General features: G+C 42.7%; 1 protein-coding gene and 1 long non-coding RNA gene across 3 annotated transcripts; both read right to left on the minus strand.

Moving 5' to 3' along the window:
* Window positions 1-578: 578 nt before the first annotated feature.
* On the minus strand, window positions 579-4,952 carry LOC103629014 (uncharacterized). Of its 2 annotated transcripts, XR_554042.3 has the most exons (6): window positions 4,602-4,952; window positions 4,289-4,525; window positions 1,549-1,696; window positions 1,300-1,453; window positions 890-978; window positions 579-801 (listed from the first exon to the last, which is right to left on the minus strand). It is a non-coding gene; the product is annotated as an uncharacterized lncRNA (long non-coding RNA). The 2 variants fall into 2 exon arrangements; XR_554043.3 differs by lacking the exons at window positions 1,300-1,453; window positions 1,549-1,696.
* Window positions 4,953-6,466: 1,514 nt separating this feature from the next.
* On the minus strand, window positions 6,467-11,071 carry LOC103629015 (uncharacterized). Its single transcript, XM_020539714.3, has 3 exons — window positions 10,734-11,071; window positions 7,528-10,345; window positions 6,467-6,876 (listed from the first exon to the last, which is right to left on the minus strand). Exon 2 carries the CDS (start codon window positions 10,279-10,281, stop codon window positions 7,564-7,566), a length of 2,718 nt encoding a protein of 905 aa, XP_020395303.1. The 5' UTR covers window positions 10,282-10,345; window positions 10,734-11,071; the 3' UTR covers window positions 6,467-6,876; window positions 7,528-7,563.
* Between the last annotated feature and the right edge of the window lie 3,835 nt (window positions 11,072-14,906).

Raw genomic sequence — 14,906 nt, forward strand, 5'->3', positions numbered from 1 at the left:
TCCAGATACTATCCTATGGTTACTTCCTCTGCTTCTAGACACTTCCCTGAACATATGCTTTTGGACTCTTCCCCTCCAAATATATATCGACGTGAAGAAACAACGGTGGAAAAAAAATGAAAAGAATCCAACTATATCACTGAACATGTTCTTCGTCTTCCGTCTGCCAGATCTTTGCGCCATCTCCTACCCGACCAACGCATGCCGATGAATCCGCGGCCCTTAGTGGTCGCCTCTGTTGTTGCCACCACCGTCATCGCAACAGGGGGTTTGCACCAGCCAGGGTTTTCAGTATCGGAAAACCAAAAAAATCGGAGGTCATAGATAAACACGATATATCAGAAATATCTGACCAAATTCAATTTTTTTAAAAAATTTTGGCAACATTTTGCCTAAAACTGTCTCTAATCCATTAAAACATTAATACATGAATAATTGCACAGAAAACCAAAAGAATAAAACAATAATCACATTGTTCGGCTTCGGCAAGCTGCCTAATAGTTGAGTTGTGGCAGCAGCTGTGTTGTGCAGCAGCCAACCATCAAAGCAAGAAGCCAACAGCAGCAGCAGCTTAAATATGAAGTGGACAAGTAATGGCAGCCTCAAATATTAGTACATAACATAATTAAGTCACCACCAAATCACATATTACAGTCCATTAGATAGTAAAAGTAATGGCAACTTCAAATATTATTATGTTACAAAAGTTAGGCGTCTATTTAAGCCGACGACACATCGCCAAAAGACATTAATCAGTGAAGCATTGCGATATCCAGATCTTTTCCTTGGAGCCATACAACACTACAAATATTTACATAGGAAAGTGTCACAAGATAAATCACAATAAGGCAATGATTGTATAAGTTAGTAGGTGAAAGGGTAATCTAACCATTTATAATTCAGTAATGCTCTTGAGAGTTGGCATCCTTTTTCTTGTTGATCTTGGACACAAAGGAGTTGGTTCCCCATGTCTCGAACCTAGAATGACAAATCACGTATCAATTTTATGTCGCCAAGAAGCAAAATAATCCTAGAAATCCTGCTTGCATATTTGTGCATTTTCATGTCACATATGCAGTTTCAATCCAACATCCCTAAGTGATTCCCTCATTGCCATCTCAAGTTGTTCCTCTTCGTTAAGTCTAGCAATAGTTGTCCTATAATCATGCTCTACGAGAGCCTTTTGTATATAGAGATGATTTTCTGTTGTATCCCTCTTCTTCTTTTTGCTCAATGCTACTTCTTCCAACAATATGTTCTTAACATCACGTGGCACATTGAAACATGGCTTCACATTACCTTGTAATCCACACAAATGTTCCCTTAGACGTGTAGCACCTCCGCTTGCGTGGCTTGCATTACAGTATCCACACTTCCAGCCAAGTTTACCCCCCCCCCTTAGTGCCATGGCTCCATGGGTCCTTAATTGTTCCTTTCAATTCTATCCTTTTTCCTAAAAAAATATGGTCTGCCGTTACAACAAAACCACACAAATGGAGGAAACTTGAAACAAAATATATTGTCACATATTTTGTGAAATAGACAAACCTTCTTTAGTAACCACATATGTCTTTGACAACCCACCAGCTGCACCAGATGATTCGCCGCTGTCAAGTATGGCCTTCTCATTGCCCTTGCCCCTTCCATGGCAATCCATCTCCCCTTGAAGATTCTACCCCCTCCTTAGCCTTTTTTGCTAATCAGGATTAAAATACATTAGATAAAAAATTCTAACATTAATTTCATTTGATGTAAAAGAAAATAAAATATGTTAATAACATGTTCATAAAAAATAAACAAAGATCAAATATGTACTAGCATCCAGCCGTGAATAACTAGTCTTCATTTAATGGTAACCCGATCGAAGATCATTCTACGAGAGTACCCTTGCACCTCTCATCTGAATAAATCCTCAATGCGGGGTAATGGACACTTGTTCTTCATAGTAACATCGTTAAGGGACCTATACTCCACGCACATCCCTTGCAATCCATCTTTCTTCTTTACAAACAAAACCGGTGCTCTCCAAGGTGAAGACTCGGACGAATGTACCCAGCCTCTTGCAACTCCGTTAACTGCTTCTTGAGTTCTTTTAACTCTTCTACAGACATCATGTATGGTTGTTTAGGAATAGGAGCAGTCTCAGGTAAGAGATCAATGACAAACTCATCTTCCCTATCTGGTGGCTTCCTTGGTAACTCCTCTGGAAAGACAACCGAAAAATATCTAACCGCACGAATGTTGCCACCAACAAACTTCTCATCTACTAAGAATGTCGCTAGTCTGATGGTGGTAGTTGCTGCACTTCCAACTTCAAATCTTTCTCCTTTAGAACTGGTGAGTTCAATTGTTTCCTTTAGCACAGTGTATAAACAGCCTTTGCCTTTCTTAACCATGACATACCAAGGATCACGTCTATACTGCTTCTCTTCTAAGGTCGGGCGAGGCAGAGACTCCTCCTGAGGCCGAGGCTGGGGTCGGGCGAGGACGCGATTCCTCCCGAGGTCGAGGTTGAGGTCGAGCCCTGGGGTCGAGCGAGGCGGAGACTTCCTCCTGTGGCCGAGGCCCAAGGTCGGGCGAGGCGAAGCTTCCTGTTGCGCCTGAGGCTGGACTCAGCTGCTGTTAGCCTCATCCTGGCGGGTGGCACAGCAGTCGGAGAGAGGCGAGCGGCGCTGTTTTCCTGTCAGGTCAGTCAGTGGGAGGGCGAAGTGACTGCGGTCACTTCGACCTTGCCAACTGAGGCACGCGTGTCAGGATAAGGCGTCAGGCGATCCTTGCATTGAATGCGCCTGCGATACAGTCGTTTGGTGAGGTGATTTGGCCAAGGTTGCTTCACAACGAAGCCTGCCCGAGCTGGGCTTCGGGCGAGTCGAGGGTGCGTCCGTTGCTTGAGGAGGCCCTCGGGCGAGGCGTGAATTCGCCTGGGACTACAGTTCCCGCCCGAGGCTGGGCTCAGGCGAGGCAAGATCGCGTCCCTTGAGTAGACGAAGCCTTGACCTGAATTGCGCCCATCAGTCTCTGCAGTTTGTGCTGATGGTGATTACCAGCCGAGTTTAGGAGTGTTGGGGGTACCCCTAATTATGGTACCCGACAGTAGTCTTCCACTAGCTTTCCTAGTTAGTTGGCCAAGGGTGTCCCATTAAGCCCTTATGGTGGCACGTGTTTCTCAAGTTAAGCTCCATGTTCCAATTAACATTAATGATCTTGACATGAACATAAATAAAATAACAGAATAATGGAACATGGATATAACAAAATATTATCCCAAAACCATGTAAAGCAATAGCAAACTACCCAATGATTCAGGGATAACAGGTTCCTCTACTCGCCACAATACAAACAAACACAATATATAGAGAAAATTAACATCACACCAAACATGTAAAAAATACATAATAATAATATACACATTAAAATAAAATCCTAGGAACAGGAATCATAATTTTTTGAGTTATAGATTTTGAGATATTAATTTCCAAAGGTTTTATGTGCTTGAAATATGGTTAAGTGAGAAATTATTTTTCTTACTATTTTCATGTCAAAACAGAGGCTCTGATGATAGATAATAATATTATAAAATTTTAGAAAGTGGAATGGGTTAATTTGGAGCTCATATGAATTTTCTATGAATTATTAAAGTTCTAGCATTTATTTTTGTATTAAAAATCTATTTTCCAATTACTTTTCTCTGATTTTATAATACTCTAGACTGCGCATCATTTACTAAGAAATACAGGGGCTAATTTGAATAATTCACTAGACTCAGTCCAACCCTAGGGTGGACGACGGGTTGTTTACTATTAAAATCAGGGGCTCGTTTGCAATTATGTTGGACGAAGGGGTATCGTCGCTTTTTGGCCGTCCGATCAGGAGAGGGTGGTCCAGATAGAACGCCGAGACGCCCAACCGGTATACGCTCACAACCCGAGAATCGCGATCCGACGGCGGCGGTTTTAAAGAGATAAGGAGGGTTCTGAACCGCCCGATCAAGATCCAAGGGCCATCGCTGCTATTGCGCTACGCTACACCCGGATTGAATCTGCACCGTTCTTCAGCAATTCCACGGTTCCCACAGACCTAACCTTTCATTTAATCTTGACCGCAAGCCATGAGATCAATGGCTCAGATCAATGCGGGCACGATCTAATCTCATCCGTCCCTTTGAGATCCTGCGGCTACAACATCGTCTTCTCCCTTGGCTGCTACCGTTCCTCCTATACGTACACGACACCGGCCTCCTGTAGAAACCGAGCTGCGGCGACCAAGACATGGGAGGGGAGGGCCTCACCTTTTGAGGGCGGATCCAGTGGTCGAAGCCGGCGAACACGTTGGCGAGGGAGGCGCAGATGGAGACGGCGTCGAGTTTGGACCCGCCTATGGCGTTCAGCGAACCACCCGCGCGCGACGGTGGACAGGTCATCGATCACAAATTCCGTGGCTAGGAGAACAGAGGGCGAGTTCGCAGTGGCCGAAAAAGCTTCAAGGTGATGTGGCCATGGCCCCGCCGGTGACGTGCCCATCCGAGCTTCAAGGGCCGGATCCAAGCGTTACCGAGAGCAGACGAGGGCGAAATGTGGGGCGCGGACATGAAGGGAGCATACCAGTGCATAGCGTGGCGATACCCCATCCGCGGATCGGTGCGGTCCCCCGACGAAGCATCTTCACCGGCGAGCAATTGACCCCAGGCCCCATCGGCATTGTGGACGATGAACGACGGAGGCGGCTTCCCCCAGTCCCTCTCTCCTCGCTTTCTATCACTGCTGTCCGCGACAAGCACACAGAGCTTTACTGGTGTGGCTCAGGGTCGGATTTGGTGTGGCCAAGGGATGCGAGGTGCGCGCGACTTGGGGAAGAACCAGGGGCCTGTCCTCTTTTGAAGCTGCGACGAGGTGGACCTGTGGTTAGCGCGATTGCCGGGCGACGCAACAACCTGGCCTAATCTTCCGGCCGGGAAGAAGAGATGTTGCTGGGGCCCACCTGTCAGGGGGGTGAGACGTGAGCACGCGACCGAGTGGCCGACATACGGGTCCCGCTTGCCATCGTTAAGACGGATCGGCGCGCGCGCCAGGAGTCTAGTGGCCCAGTGCCCGCGCAGGAGGAAGGTGATGCTGGGCCAAAAATTCACCTTGGCGGCCCAGTACATGTGACCTCTTTTATTCTTTTTTTTCTCCTCCATTTTAAACCTTGAAGTTGAATTTGAATATGAGTTTAACCTTTGAGTCCATTATACAAATTCACACTCTAGTGTAGGAATAATATATTTTTATTTACTTATTTTTATCCACATAATATTTATTTTCTTTTCTTTCCTAAATTCTAGAATTTCTTTTAGATTCTAGATTTCCTTTTTGAATTAATATATTTCTTGTCTCATTATTTTTATATTGTCACAAAAATGCACACAAAAACAAAATCCCAGCATGATGCATAATTTAGTTGCGTGTCTTTTGTTAATTATTTATTGGTGTAAATGAGGTGTCCACATGAAATGATAAATAGGGATGACACTCATATATGCAAAGCAATATAATTTCTACTCTTAAATTTTCTTTTACAAAGTGGGTATTACATCTTCTTTCCCTGGCTGTTGCAGAGAGGTCGGAACTGTTTGGGGCTTTCACTAGCCAATTAAAATATTAAGTAGCAAGCTGAGTACCATGTCAGTATTAAATCTGTCTCTGTAATTGCCTCCGAAATTGGTGTGCGTGTTTCTCATCTTGTTGGTTTCTTAGTATATGTAATCTGCACTTAGAGGTACAATATAGGTGCACAGGGGCAGGACCTGTACTTAAACATAGGGAGCTCGTTCAAACTGTCAAACATTACGCGTAATAAAATACAGAGATGACAAGAATATACATACTACAATATAAAAAGAAAGCTTGAAAACTTAAAAAAGAAACACCGAATATTTTCAGAAAGAAATGGAACGAAATTAATCAGCCTCAGGTATATAACTTTCAGTCTACCAATCTAATTCCTTGGCCAGGGGAAAAAATCATAATGATACTAGAAATAGAAGAGATAATGAAGACTAGTCCCAAATAATACAGATGCCATTGGAGATCCATAACCAGACAAATTAATAGCCATAGATCTATAACTTTCACTTGATCAATCTATCTATTAGGCCAGACAAAAGAACTGCAATAATAACAAGCACAAGGGAGATAACGATAACAAGAAGACTAATCTCAGACAATATAGATGGCATTAAAGATCAACTCAGAGTGAGAGCAAACAAGCAAAGTGCTAATTGCATTTAACTTGGTAACGGGAGGGCGTCAGCATGTTCGTTGTGGCTTTAGTTCGGTTACGACTGTGGCTTCTAAGATATTTTATCTTTGTGTATTGCAGCTGCAGCCTGTGGCTTTAGTTCGGTTACGACTGTAGCTTCTAAGATATTTTATTTTTGTGTATTGCAGCTGCAGCAGCTTGGCTGCAGTTGGAATGATAAATTATAGTATCCTATAATTACTCTGAAATAGTATTTATTGCCAAATGCTTCGTACAGACTCTCAAGTATTCGGAGTTCGAAATGGTTCCAAATAATTATTGAAACAACATTATCACACATAAACATTATTAACCGGTCCTGATGACTGATGTTGCCTGGCGGCTATGGTTCCTCTTTGGTGCCAGTGCCTGTGCTGCTTTCTGCTCGAAGGTTTGGATCCTACTAGGTACCTGAATGACATGACATGCCCTTCAGCTTCAGCGCTGCTTTCTGCTCGAAAGCTTGGATCCTAGTGCTGCATTTCCTCTCCACAGTAATTGCCCAAGCTCAAAACACCCATCATGAACTTTTCGCCAATGCAACCCGCCCTATTTTTGGGAGAGGACAGAAGGTACACGTAGACATACAAACAAACCATACTGCAAAAAGGTGATACCAATTGTCAATGCTTTGATATGGTGCTGAGTTGTGATTTTTTGCATAGTGATTAGTGACCAATTTGCTTAGCGTCTTGCAAGCTGCTAACAGACGAGACAAGCTCAAAGTAATTAGTTAAGACCAGATCCATAGTCTTGTTGTTGCACAGTATATCCTAAGTGGCCACTCCAGAACCAGTCATTACATTACGGCAAGCAGTCATAAGCATCTCTGACAAAGACCTAGATGCTCAGCCCCCTAGGATCTAAGTTGCTAACAGAGCCACATTTTAGTTACCACAGTTGCATAAACCATTAGTCACAAATCTGCACATATTTCATCCATGTTTTGCTATCTAAAAAAGTTATCATATATGTCACCAAACAAAAAGACTTCAAAGGTATTGATGTTTGTAGTTTTTAATGTTTGACCAAATCTTATCTAAACATACTTTTGTGACTGTAGGGAGTAGTTATTCAGGGGAATCTTCATTATTGCAACAGGACTTTACACTTGTAGCCCTACACAAGAAAACATCTAGATTTGAAAATAGTTAAGTGGTACCTAAAGTCATTTGACGACAAATAAAGCTTAAAAGCTTTAGTAAAGACATGAAAAGAGTTTAAGCTGTAGGTTGAGAAGCTTTCACTTGCCTTATGTTGTTGTCCTGCATATGTACGGGATATGATCTACATTTCCTTTTGAAAGCTGCTTTCAAACTCAGGATGCATATCGGAAAAAAATATTGTTTTTAGGGACTTGAGAAATCTGAAACCGACTGGAACCTCCCGTAGCTCCGGGAGGTGTTTCATTGTTATACGTTCAAGGCTGGCCAAAGCTCCCTCCTGTATGTCTATTTGATTGAGCCGGGACAAATTCTTCAAGTAAAGTTCTTTTAAATTCAGGAACCAACCTGCTTGGAAGTATAATTCTTGGCCGGTGTATGCCTTTATAAGGGATAACCTAGTCAAGTTTGACAATTCAGAGAGGTGTGGTACTGGATTTTCTGAAAGCTGACTGTAAAACAACATTAGCCTAAGAAGCCCATTTCCATGATTTAAGAAAAAGGGAGATTTGAAAGTTCCTTCTGACAGTCGTCCATCTAAACTAAGGGTTTGAAGAGGATTTGGAAATGTCAAATGATCCAGCTGTAGCACTTCATCTTCATTGCATGCTCTTATCGTTAATCGTGACAGCTGGCACAACTTTGACAAAGAGCCACACAACTGTGCACATAAGTTACTCCTTACATCACAAATTATAAGCCGCCTCAGCTGGGATAAATTTCCAAGTTTTGCAACTAATACTTCACTTGCTGTAATGGCATACAGAGTTTGCAGTTCAATCAAAGTCCACAAGCCCTTAAATGGCTCCACAGCTTCCCAACTTTTGAAACCGCTGAAAGTTACATCTTGCAACCGTGAAACCATAAGATGTCGCAATTTCTTCAGTTTTGAAAACCCTTGTGGGAACTTCACTAACTCCCCATTCTCAAGACTCATTGTCTGTAGGTTTTGAAGTTTTGTAATAGATTTAGGGAGCTCTTTCACTTTGGTTTTATTGAGGCATAAAAGCCTAAGGTTGAAAAGCTCTCCAATTGAATTTGGAATAGTCTCAATAGGCAAGCTTGATAAGTCTAATACTGCAAGGTACTTTGGTTTGGAGGAAATAGAAGAATACCACACAGATAATGCTCTGCTGGTGTCGAATGTAATTAAGGTGCGAAGCCTGGATGGATCAATGGTTGATGGAATGCCCTTGCTGCATTGGAGCACAGCCACTCGTCGAGAATATGATCCCACTAGCACTGCTTCATTATTTCCACCATAAGTTGTACTGAAACCCTCTCTTTTAGATTGGAAAATGGCAAGTTCACGCACAAGATCATGCATTCGAATACATTTAATCCTACCAAAGCAGTTCCTCTCTGCAACGTGAAGCATGCTCCGTCGTATAAGTTCTTTAAGATAACTTTCAGCAGTGTCTTCTAAGCTGCATGCCCCTTTTTGTTCAATAAATCCTTCAGCTATCCACAATCTAATCAATCTCTTTCTGTGTATTAGATAGTCTTCTGGAAACATAGCACAATACAGGAAGCAGTTCTTCAAATAGTCTGGTAAGTATTTATAACTTAGATTCATAATTTTCTCCACGCGATTAAGGTTCTCATTGTTGTGTAGCTCCCAGATAAGCTGGTCATAAAATAGCTTCCACTCGTCAACATTCTTCGGTCTCAGCGACAATATGCTTCCTATTGCCACAAGGGCTAATGGCAAACCATCACATTTCTCCACAATGTTTATACCACACTGACGCAACTCTGGAGGGCAGATATGGTTTTCATCTTTCAGAAATGCCTTCCTACAAAATACATGCCAGGAATCATCGACACCCAGAGGTTCTACTTTGATCTTACAACTACCCTTAGCTAGTGAAGCTACCTCCTCAATTCTTGTTGTGATTATTACTCTGCTTCCAAGGCCATTATCTACAAGAACTTCTTTAATTTTAAAAAAAACATTAGCCATCCAGACATCATCCAGTATGATCAGGTACTGCCTTTTGTCTAGAGTTTTTGTCAATTGCTCTCTTAGTTCTGCACTATCCATTGTTCCAAGATCAAATTCTATCTTATCTTTCCCGATGAGATCTGTCAGCATTTTCTTCCATATATCTTCTAGTCTATATGACTGAGAGATAGAAACCCATGCACGGCAGTCAAAGTTGGATCCTTCATTTTTGTACACATTATTTACAAGAGTGCTTTTTCCAACGCCACCCATACCCCAGACAGCAATGATCCGAAGTGATGGATCTTCAAATTTTAATGAACTAATCAAGGTTTGCTTATTTTCATCAATTCCTGCAAGCTCCTCGTCGCTGATTGTGTAATCATGTCCAGGAAGATACATTTCCTTTTCAGTTTCATAGCTTCCTGCAGGTATACCACTCCCGCCATCCAAGGGTTTAGTCCAGCGGTCTCTACTTTCCGAGAGTTGTTTAAGCTCTTGCTTTATCTTCTTAATCTCACTAGCAATTTCATCTAGTGAAACCAGACGCCGAGGCTTCTTGGCTATCTTCTTCATGTAATCCCAGCATGATCCCATCTGATCGTGTGTACCAACAACGTAAATAAAATGGTCTACAGTGTCTTCCATATCATAAGCCAGTCTTCGGACCTGCCCTATCCATGTTTCTATCACTTCGCTTTTCCAGCCTTTCCTGCCGATTTCCTTGAGAAACGCCCGGATAAGCTCGAGCTCATTACTAATCAGTTTCATGTCATCTGGGAGTGCTGCCACCGACTCAGACTTCTTTGCAAGCAATGGTTTAGCAAAACTTAGGGTCTCTCCTGCCAGAGCTATGGCAATCTTCTTCAGGACGAGAAGAACAGCAATCTCTGCCATCCCTTCTTATTCGATCAGACTTGGAATAAGGTCAAGGCTCACCTTATAGCATCAGTGCCGCTCCCTACATGAATAGAAGAAATCTGTTACCGAGCAGCAAACTGTAACTGGTCTATAAGATGTAATGCAAAAGGGACAGCTAGTTCTTTTGAAGTCTGATGATCTGCCAACAAAAAAAAAGCTAATTGAAAGTCTGATCAGCTAGTTCTTATTTGAGGCTTGCTGAGAAAGTCAACGCTGGGTCAGATCTGCTACTATACCTTAAGGATTTGCTAAAAGTCTTTGGAATCTGTGGATACTTTTTGGAGTGGCTGGATAGGATTTGCTGAGGAAGTATTCGCATGTTTGCCTACCGGCTACCGCATAGATGGGTAGCAGCAACTAGGAAGCCATTATTTCTCTCTGATACAGAAACAAAGGGGGATGGAAGCAGGGTGGAGATCGAGACGAACCTTGAGTGTCTTGTCAAAATGTGAGCCACTGATTACTCGATCTGCCTACATCCTGAGAGGAGAAGAGATCAGGATAGGCAGCAAAGCAAGGGCATCCATCTGATCCTGGCTCCGAGTACAACGCAAGAGAGTAGTTGTTGTATTGTATAGGAGGAAGAACGGTAGGGTAGAAGGGGCTGGTTTCTGAGAGTAATAATCTGTTCAACCCCTCTCCTCCCTTTCATATATCTTTGCTGACTCTGCTTGCCTCTGAGTTGTGGCTCACCTTGCAGTCACCGTATGAATATGCCAGGTTCGGGTGTACAGACGAAGACCAAACCGTTGGTGGTAGAGTGGCCGCCACTGGTCACTGCGTTGGTGGTCAGTCTGCAGGCCTAAAAAGTTAGAGCAACTCCAAGAGACTAGATATATGGTTTTGTAAAGGTAAATTTAGCTAATATTAAAAGAAAATTGTATCCAATAGACTCTGTAAATGACTCTTCAAATTTAGTGGCTCTCTATTTCTCCATCTTCGCTCTCCAATTTTGGATAGCCTGCTTCACTCTCTATTCAGTCCGTAGGTTTACCGAGTCTGTTGGATTAGCCTACACTTTTTCTCTAAAATCTATTTTAGAGATTAGCTAAATCAGTAAATTTGGCTAGTCTTTTTAGCTAATCTCTTGGAGTTGCTCTAAGCGCCAAAAAAAATAAAAAGGGCCGAAGCCCAAACCGTCTCTTCCCCTCCTCCAGAAAGCAGCCGCCGCCGGAGAGCTTTTAGCATTTGGGTTTGGGTCGTTATTTACTGTTTCTGGATTACTACCTAAGTAATGTTCTTTTTTTTTGAAAAAAAAGAGGCTTAGTGCGACCTCCTGATTTCTTTTTTAAGTAGAAGAAAAAAATAGCTGTCCGTTTTTTTATGAGTTCATTATCGGTAGAAGAAATGTCCTCACCGAATAGAATTGCATTGAGGTACTGTCAATTGTTGCATCCATTTTTGTTTCTCCTCTTGCCCTATATATATATACTGTTATTATATATTATACCTGGGTGCATTCAATATAGAGAATGCACCCAGGCGCCCAGGTGCACATGGTCCGACCCAACCGATCCACACATCCGAACCGACGCAGCGGAACCGATATTGTGCCTTTTCACTTCCCCGCGCCCGACTGCGCTTTTTCCACTTTCCTGGCCCCCCGCGTACGGCTCAATCCATTCTCTTCTCCGGCGACCTAGCCCTCGCCGTAGCCGTTGTGCGCTCGCTCCCGTTCCCGTCTTTGTCCATCTCGCACGCTCCCGCACGCTCCCGCTCGTTCCCAGCTCCGGCCCCCTCCACACTTTTCCGCGAACGGATCCTCCGCTCCCGTCAGAATCGTTTGCTCGCCTGAGACGTAGACCGCGAACGTCGACGTAGCCCGCGCCGGAGTAGTTTGCGCCCGCGCCCGCCGTGTAAGCGCATCCGCTCTCTCTCCCATTTCTCTGTCCCCATTTTTTAGATTTGTTTTGTTATTTTCGGTAATAGACAGGTAAACCCCAATTTTTCCCCAAGTGTTGCAACTAGTATTATTCGTTTGATTGGAATTATTAATTGTTGTATTTTATGCGGATACATTTCATTTTTGAATAAGCAGTTTGTGTTCTAGATTATAATCTCAGATGTTTCCACTTCTTTTGTAACTGCAGTGTACCTTTTGTTGCAACTGGTCCATGACATAAGTTGCAACTGTATAATTTTTACTTTCAGACCACATACATCATTACTGTCTTTTATAACTGTGCTCGTATACAACTAGTTATTTGTTTAAATTCACTGTTGCAACTGTTCCAGTAGTAATTTTTTTAGCAGTCTTGTTGCAACTGGCTTATGTCACATGTTGCAATTTTGTCCCAGTACTAATGTATGTGTGCAGCATTAGTGTGTATTGCAACTATTTTTTGTTCCTATTTTTGTACTGTGTGTTTTAGTTTGTTGATTAGCAATTTTTTGGTTATGAGATCTGTACCATGTGTTTGTGCCCTCATGTTTTTTTCATTCCCATTTTTTCAGTGTTTTTTATAATAGATCAAGATCAGAATGTCACAGGCCAGCAAGGCGCTCATGCTGTCCGTCGCTCTCCCCGTGTTGAAAACAAGAGAAAGCAATTAGATAAAAATGAATTGAAGGAAAGGAAGAAGAGATTAAGGTTGAAAGTCCCTCCTATACAAGACGCCGAAAGTGATGATGAAAAAGACACAGAGTTTGTTCCTGGTGGCGATGGGTCTGGTGATGACAATGTTGGTATTGTTGGTGGAGATGAAAATAAGGGTATAACTAAGACACGAGCTATTCGATGCTCACCTGGGAAGTTTATAAAGCTTGTGAATTCTCTATCTGATGAATTGAAAAGTCAAGTGGTTGCTAAGGGGTTTGGCGGCCTGCTTAGATTCAAGCCACATTTATTGTCGAGAAAGTTGCTTAGCTGGCTGATGCGGAAGCTTAACCCAGAAACAATGAAATTAGAGATTGGTGGTGGGAAAGAGATTCAAATCACCGAACACAGTGTTTGGTGTGTTTTGCAGTTACCAAACGTTGGCAGTGATCCGCCCCCCATGTCTGATGCAGATGCTCGTTCCTTGCGGGACGAGCTGGGGGAGCAAATTTGTGGCAAATCTTATAGACGGATATCTGGTATCAATATATCTGTTATCACTGATAGATTGCAGAAGAGGACTCTCAATGGGGAGCTGGGCCTGAGAGCCTTTTTCATGGCAGCATTTCAGTGTCTTCTATTCTCCAATACTGACACTCGCATCAGAATTGATGATGTGAAGTACACTCAGGACATCCAGAACATGGGCAACAAGAACTGGTGCAAAGCTGTAGTAGACAGGCTGAGCATAGCTGCTCGTCTTTATAGAAAGGATTTTGCGGAGAAAGGCATTAACGCACCCATCAGTGGATGCGGGATCTTTGTAGCTGTAAGCTCAACACTCACATTCAATTTTTGCCCTTGCAACTTACTCTTCCAATTACACAAGTAGTAATTTTTTATGTTTACTGTTACAACTGTCATATGTTACAAGTTGCAATTTTGAGGGCATTTTTTTATTTTGTTATGATAACTTAGTTCACACATTCACATGTATTTTGTAATTTATGTTGTTCATAAAGTAGCAATAATTTTAGTATGAGGCTATTTCAACTGGCTTATTGCACCTGTGCCAATTTGGTTTACTTTTTTTCATTATATGAATTCAACCTAAAATACCCATGTGTCTTTTACCTAATGTTAAAAACATGCAGATGCTTTATGTCGACAACCTGCAACATGGATTAGACACAAGTCCTTTTTCAATCCCTCGATGTGCTTTCTTGGACTCCAAGATGATTGATGCTATAGCAAATATGGATCTCAGGGGAGATGTTCCTCCTGGGACCACTGAGTTTGGACACCTCAGGGTAAGTTGCAAATGATACTCCACAATAGTTGCAATTTGTTATTCATTTATTATTTTATCATTGTTTTTTTTTACTTTCAGTTGAGAAGTATCATTGACACGTGCTACGGCGTCCCCATTGGTGCTCTAGCAATATTACATGCTCCAGTACCAGCACCTGCCCCAGTAGCAGTCCCTAATCCAACAGCAGCACCTAACCCAGTAGCAGCATCATTTGTCCCAGTAGCAACAGCAGCACCTACTGGGACATCTGCTGATGTGCTTGGCACATCCCATGATCCCGTCGGTCATGCTTCCTTCAATATCCAACCCCCAGTCTTTTACCAGTACCCTAGCTTTAGATCTTCTTTTGGTCAGAGTATTACTGATTTAGTTGGAATGGGTAGGAAGTCAGATGCGCTGAACATCTTGAAGGCGTTTGATGAAAGCACTAGTGAAGCCCAGTCGTACGCACAGAAGGCTGTGAAGTATTCAACAATATCCCGCGACCTTATGGCAAAAGCTCACCACGAGTGCTACACTGGCATTCAGAAGCTTATCGCTGACGCTATTGTTGAGAAGCGAGCTGTCAAAGAGCGCAGGAGGAAGGTGAAGAACGACCCTAGAGCAGGAGCAGGTATTTTTTGTTGCATAACGGATAATATTATTGTTTGCAAGCACCCACCATACAAGTTGCAATTTGCCCAGAAACATCAATATGTGTTTACAATCATTTTTTAAATTTGTATGCAGGAGCAGGAACTAGTTCAATTGCAC

The sequence above is a fragment of the Zea mays genome, chromosome 6 (genome assembly GCF_902167145.1).
Source record: "Zea mays cultivar B73 chromosome 6, Zm-B73-REFERENCE-NAM-5.0, whole genome shotgun sequence".
Lineage (NCBI taxonomy): Eukaryota > Viridiplantae > Streptophyta > Magnoliopsida > Poales > Poaceae > Zea > Zea mays.

What these genes read in the sequence shown, in the direction of transcription:
- LOC103629015 (XM_020539714.3), bottom strand. Translation starts at nt 10,281, where the DNA reads ATGGCAGAGATTGCTGTTCTTCTCGTCCTGAAGAAGATTGCCATAGCT.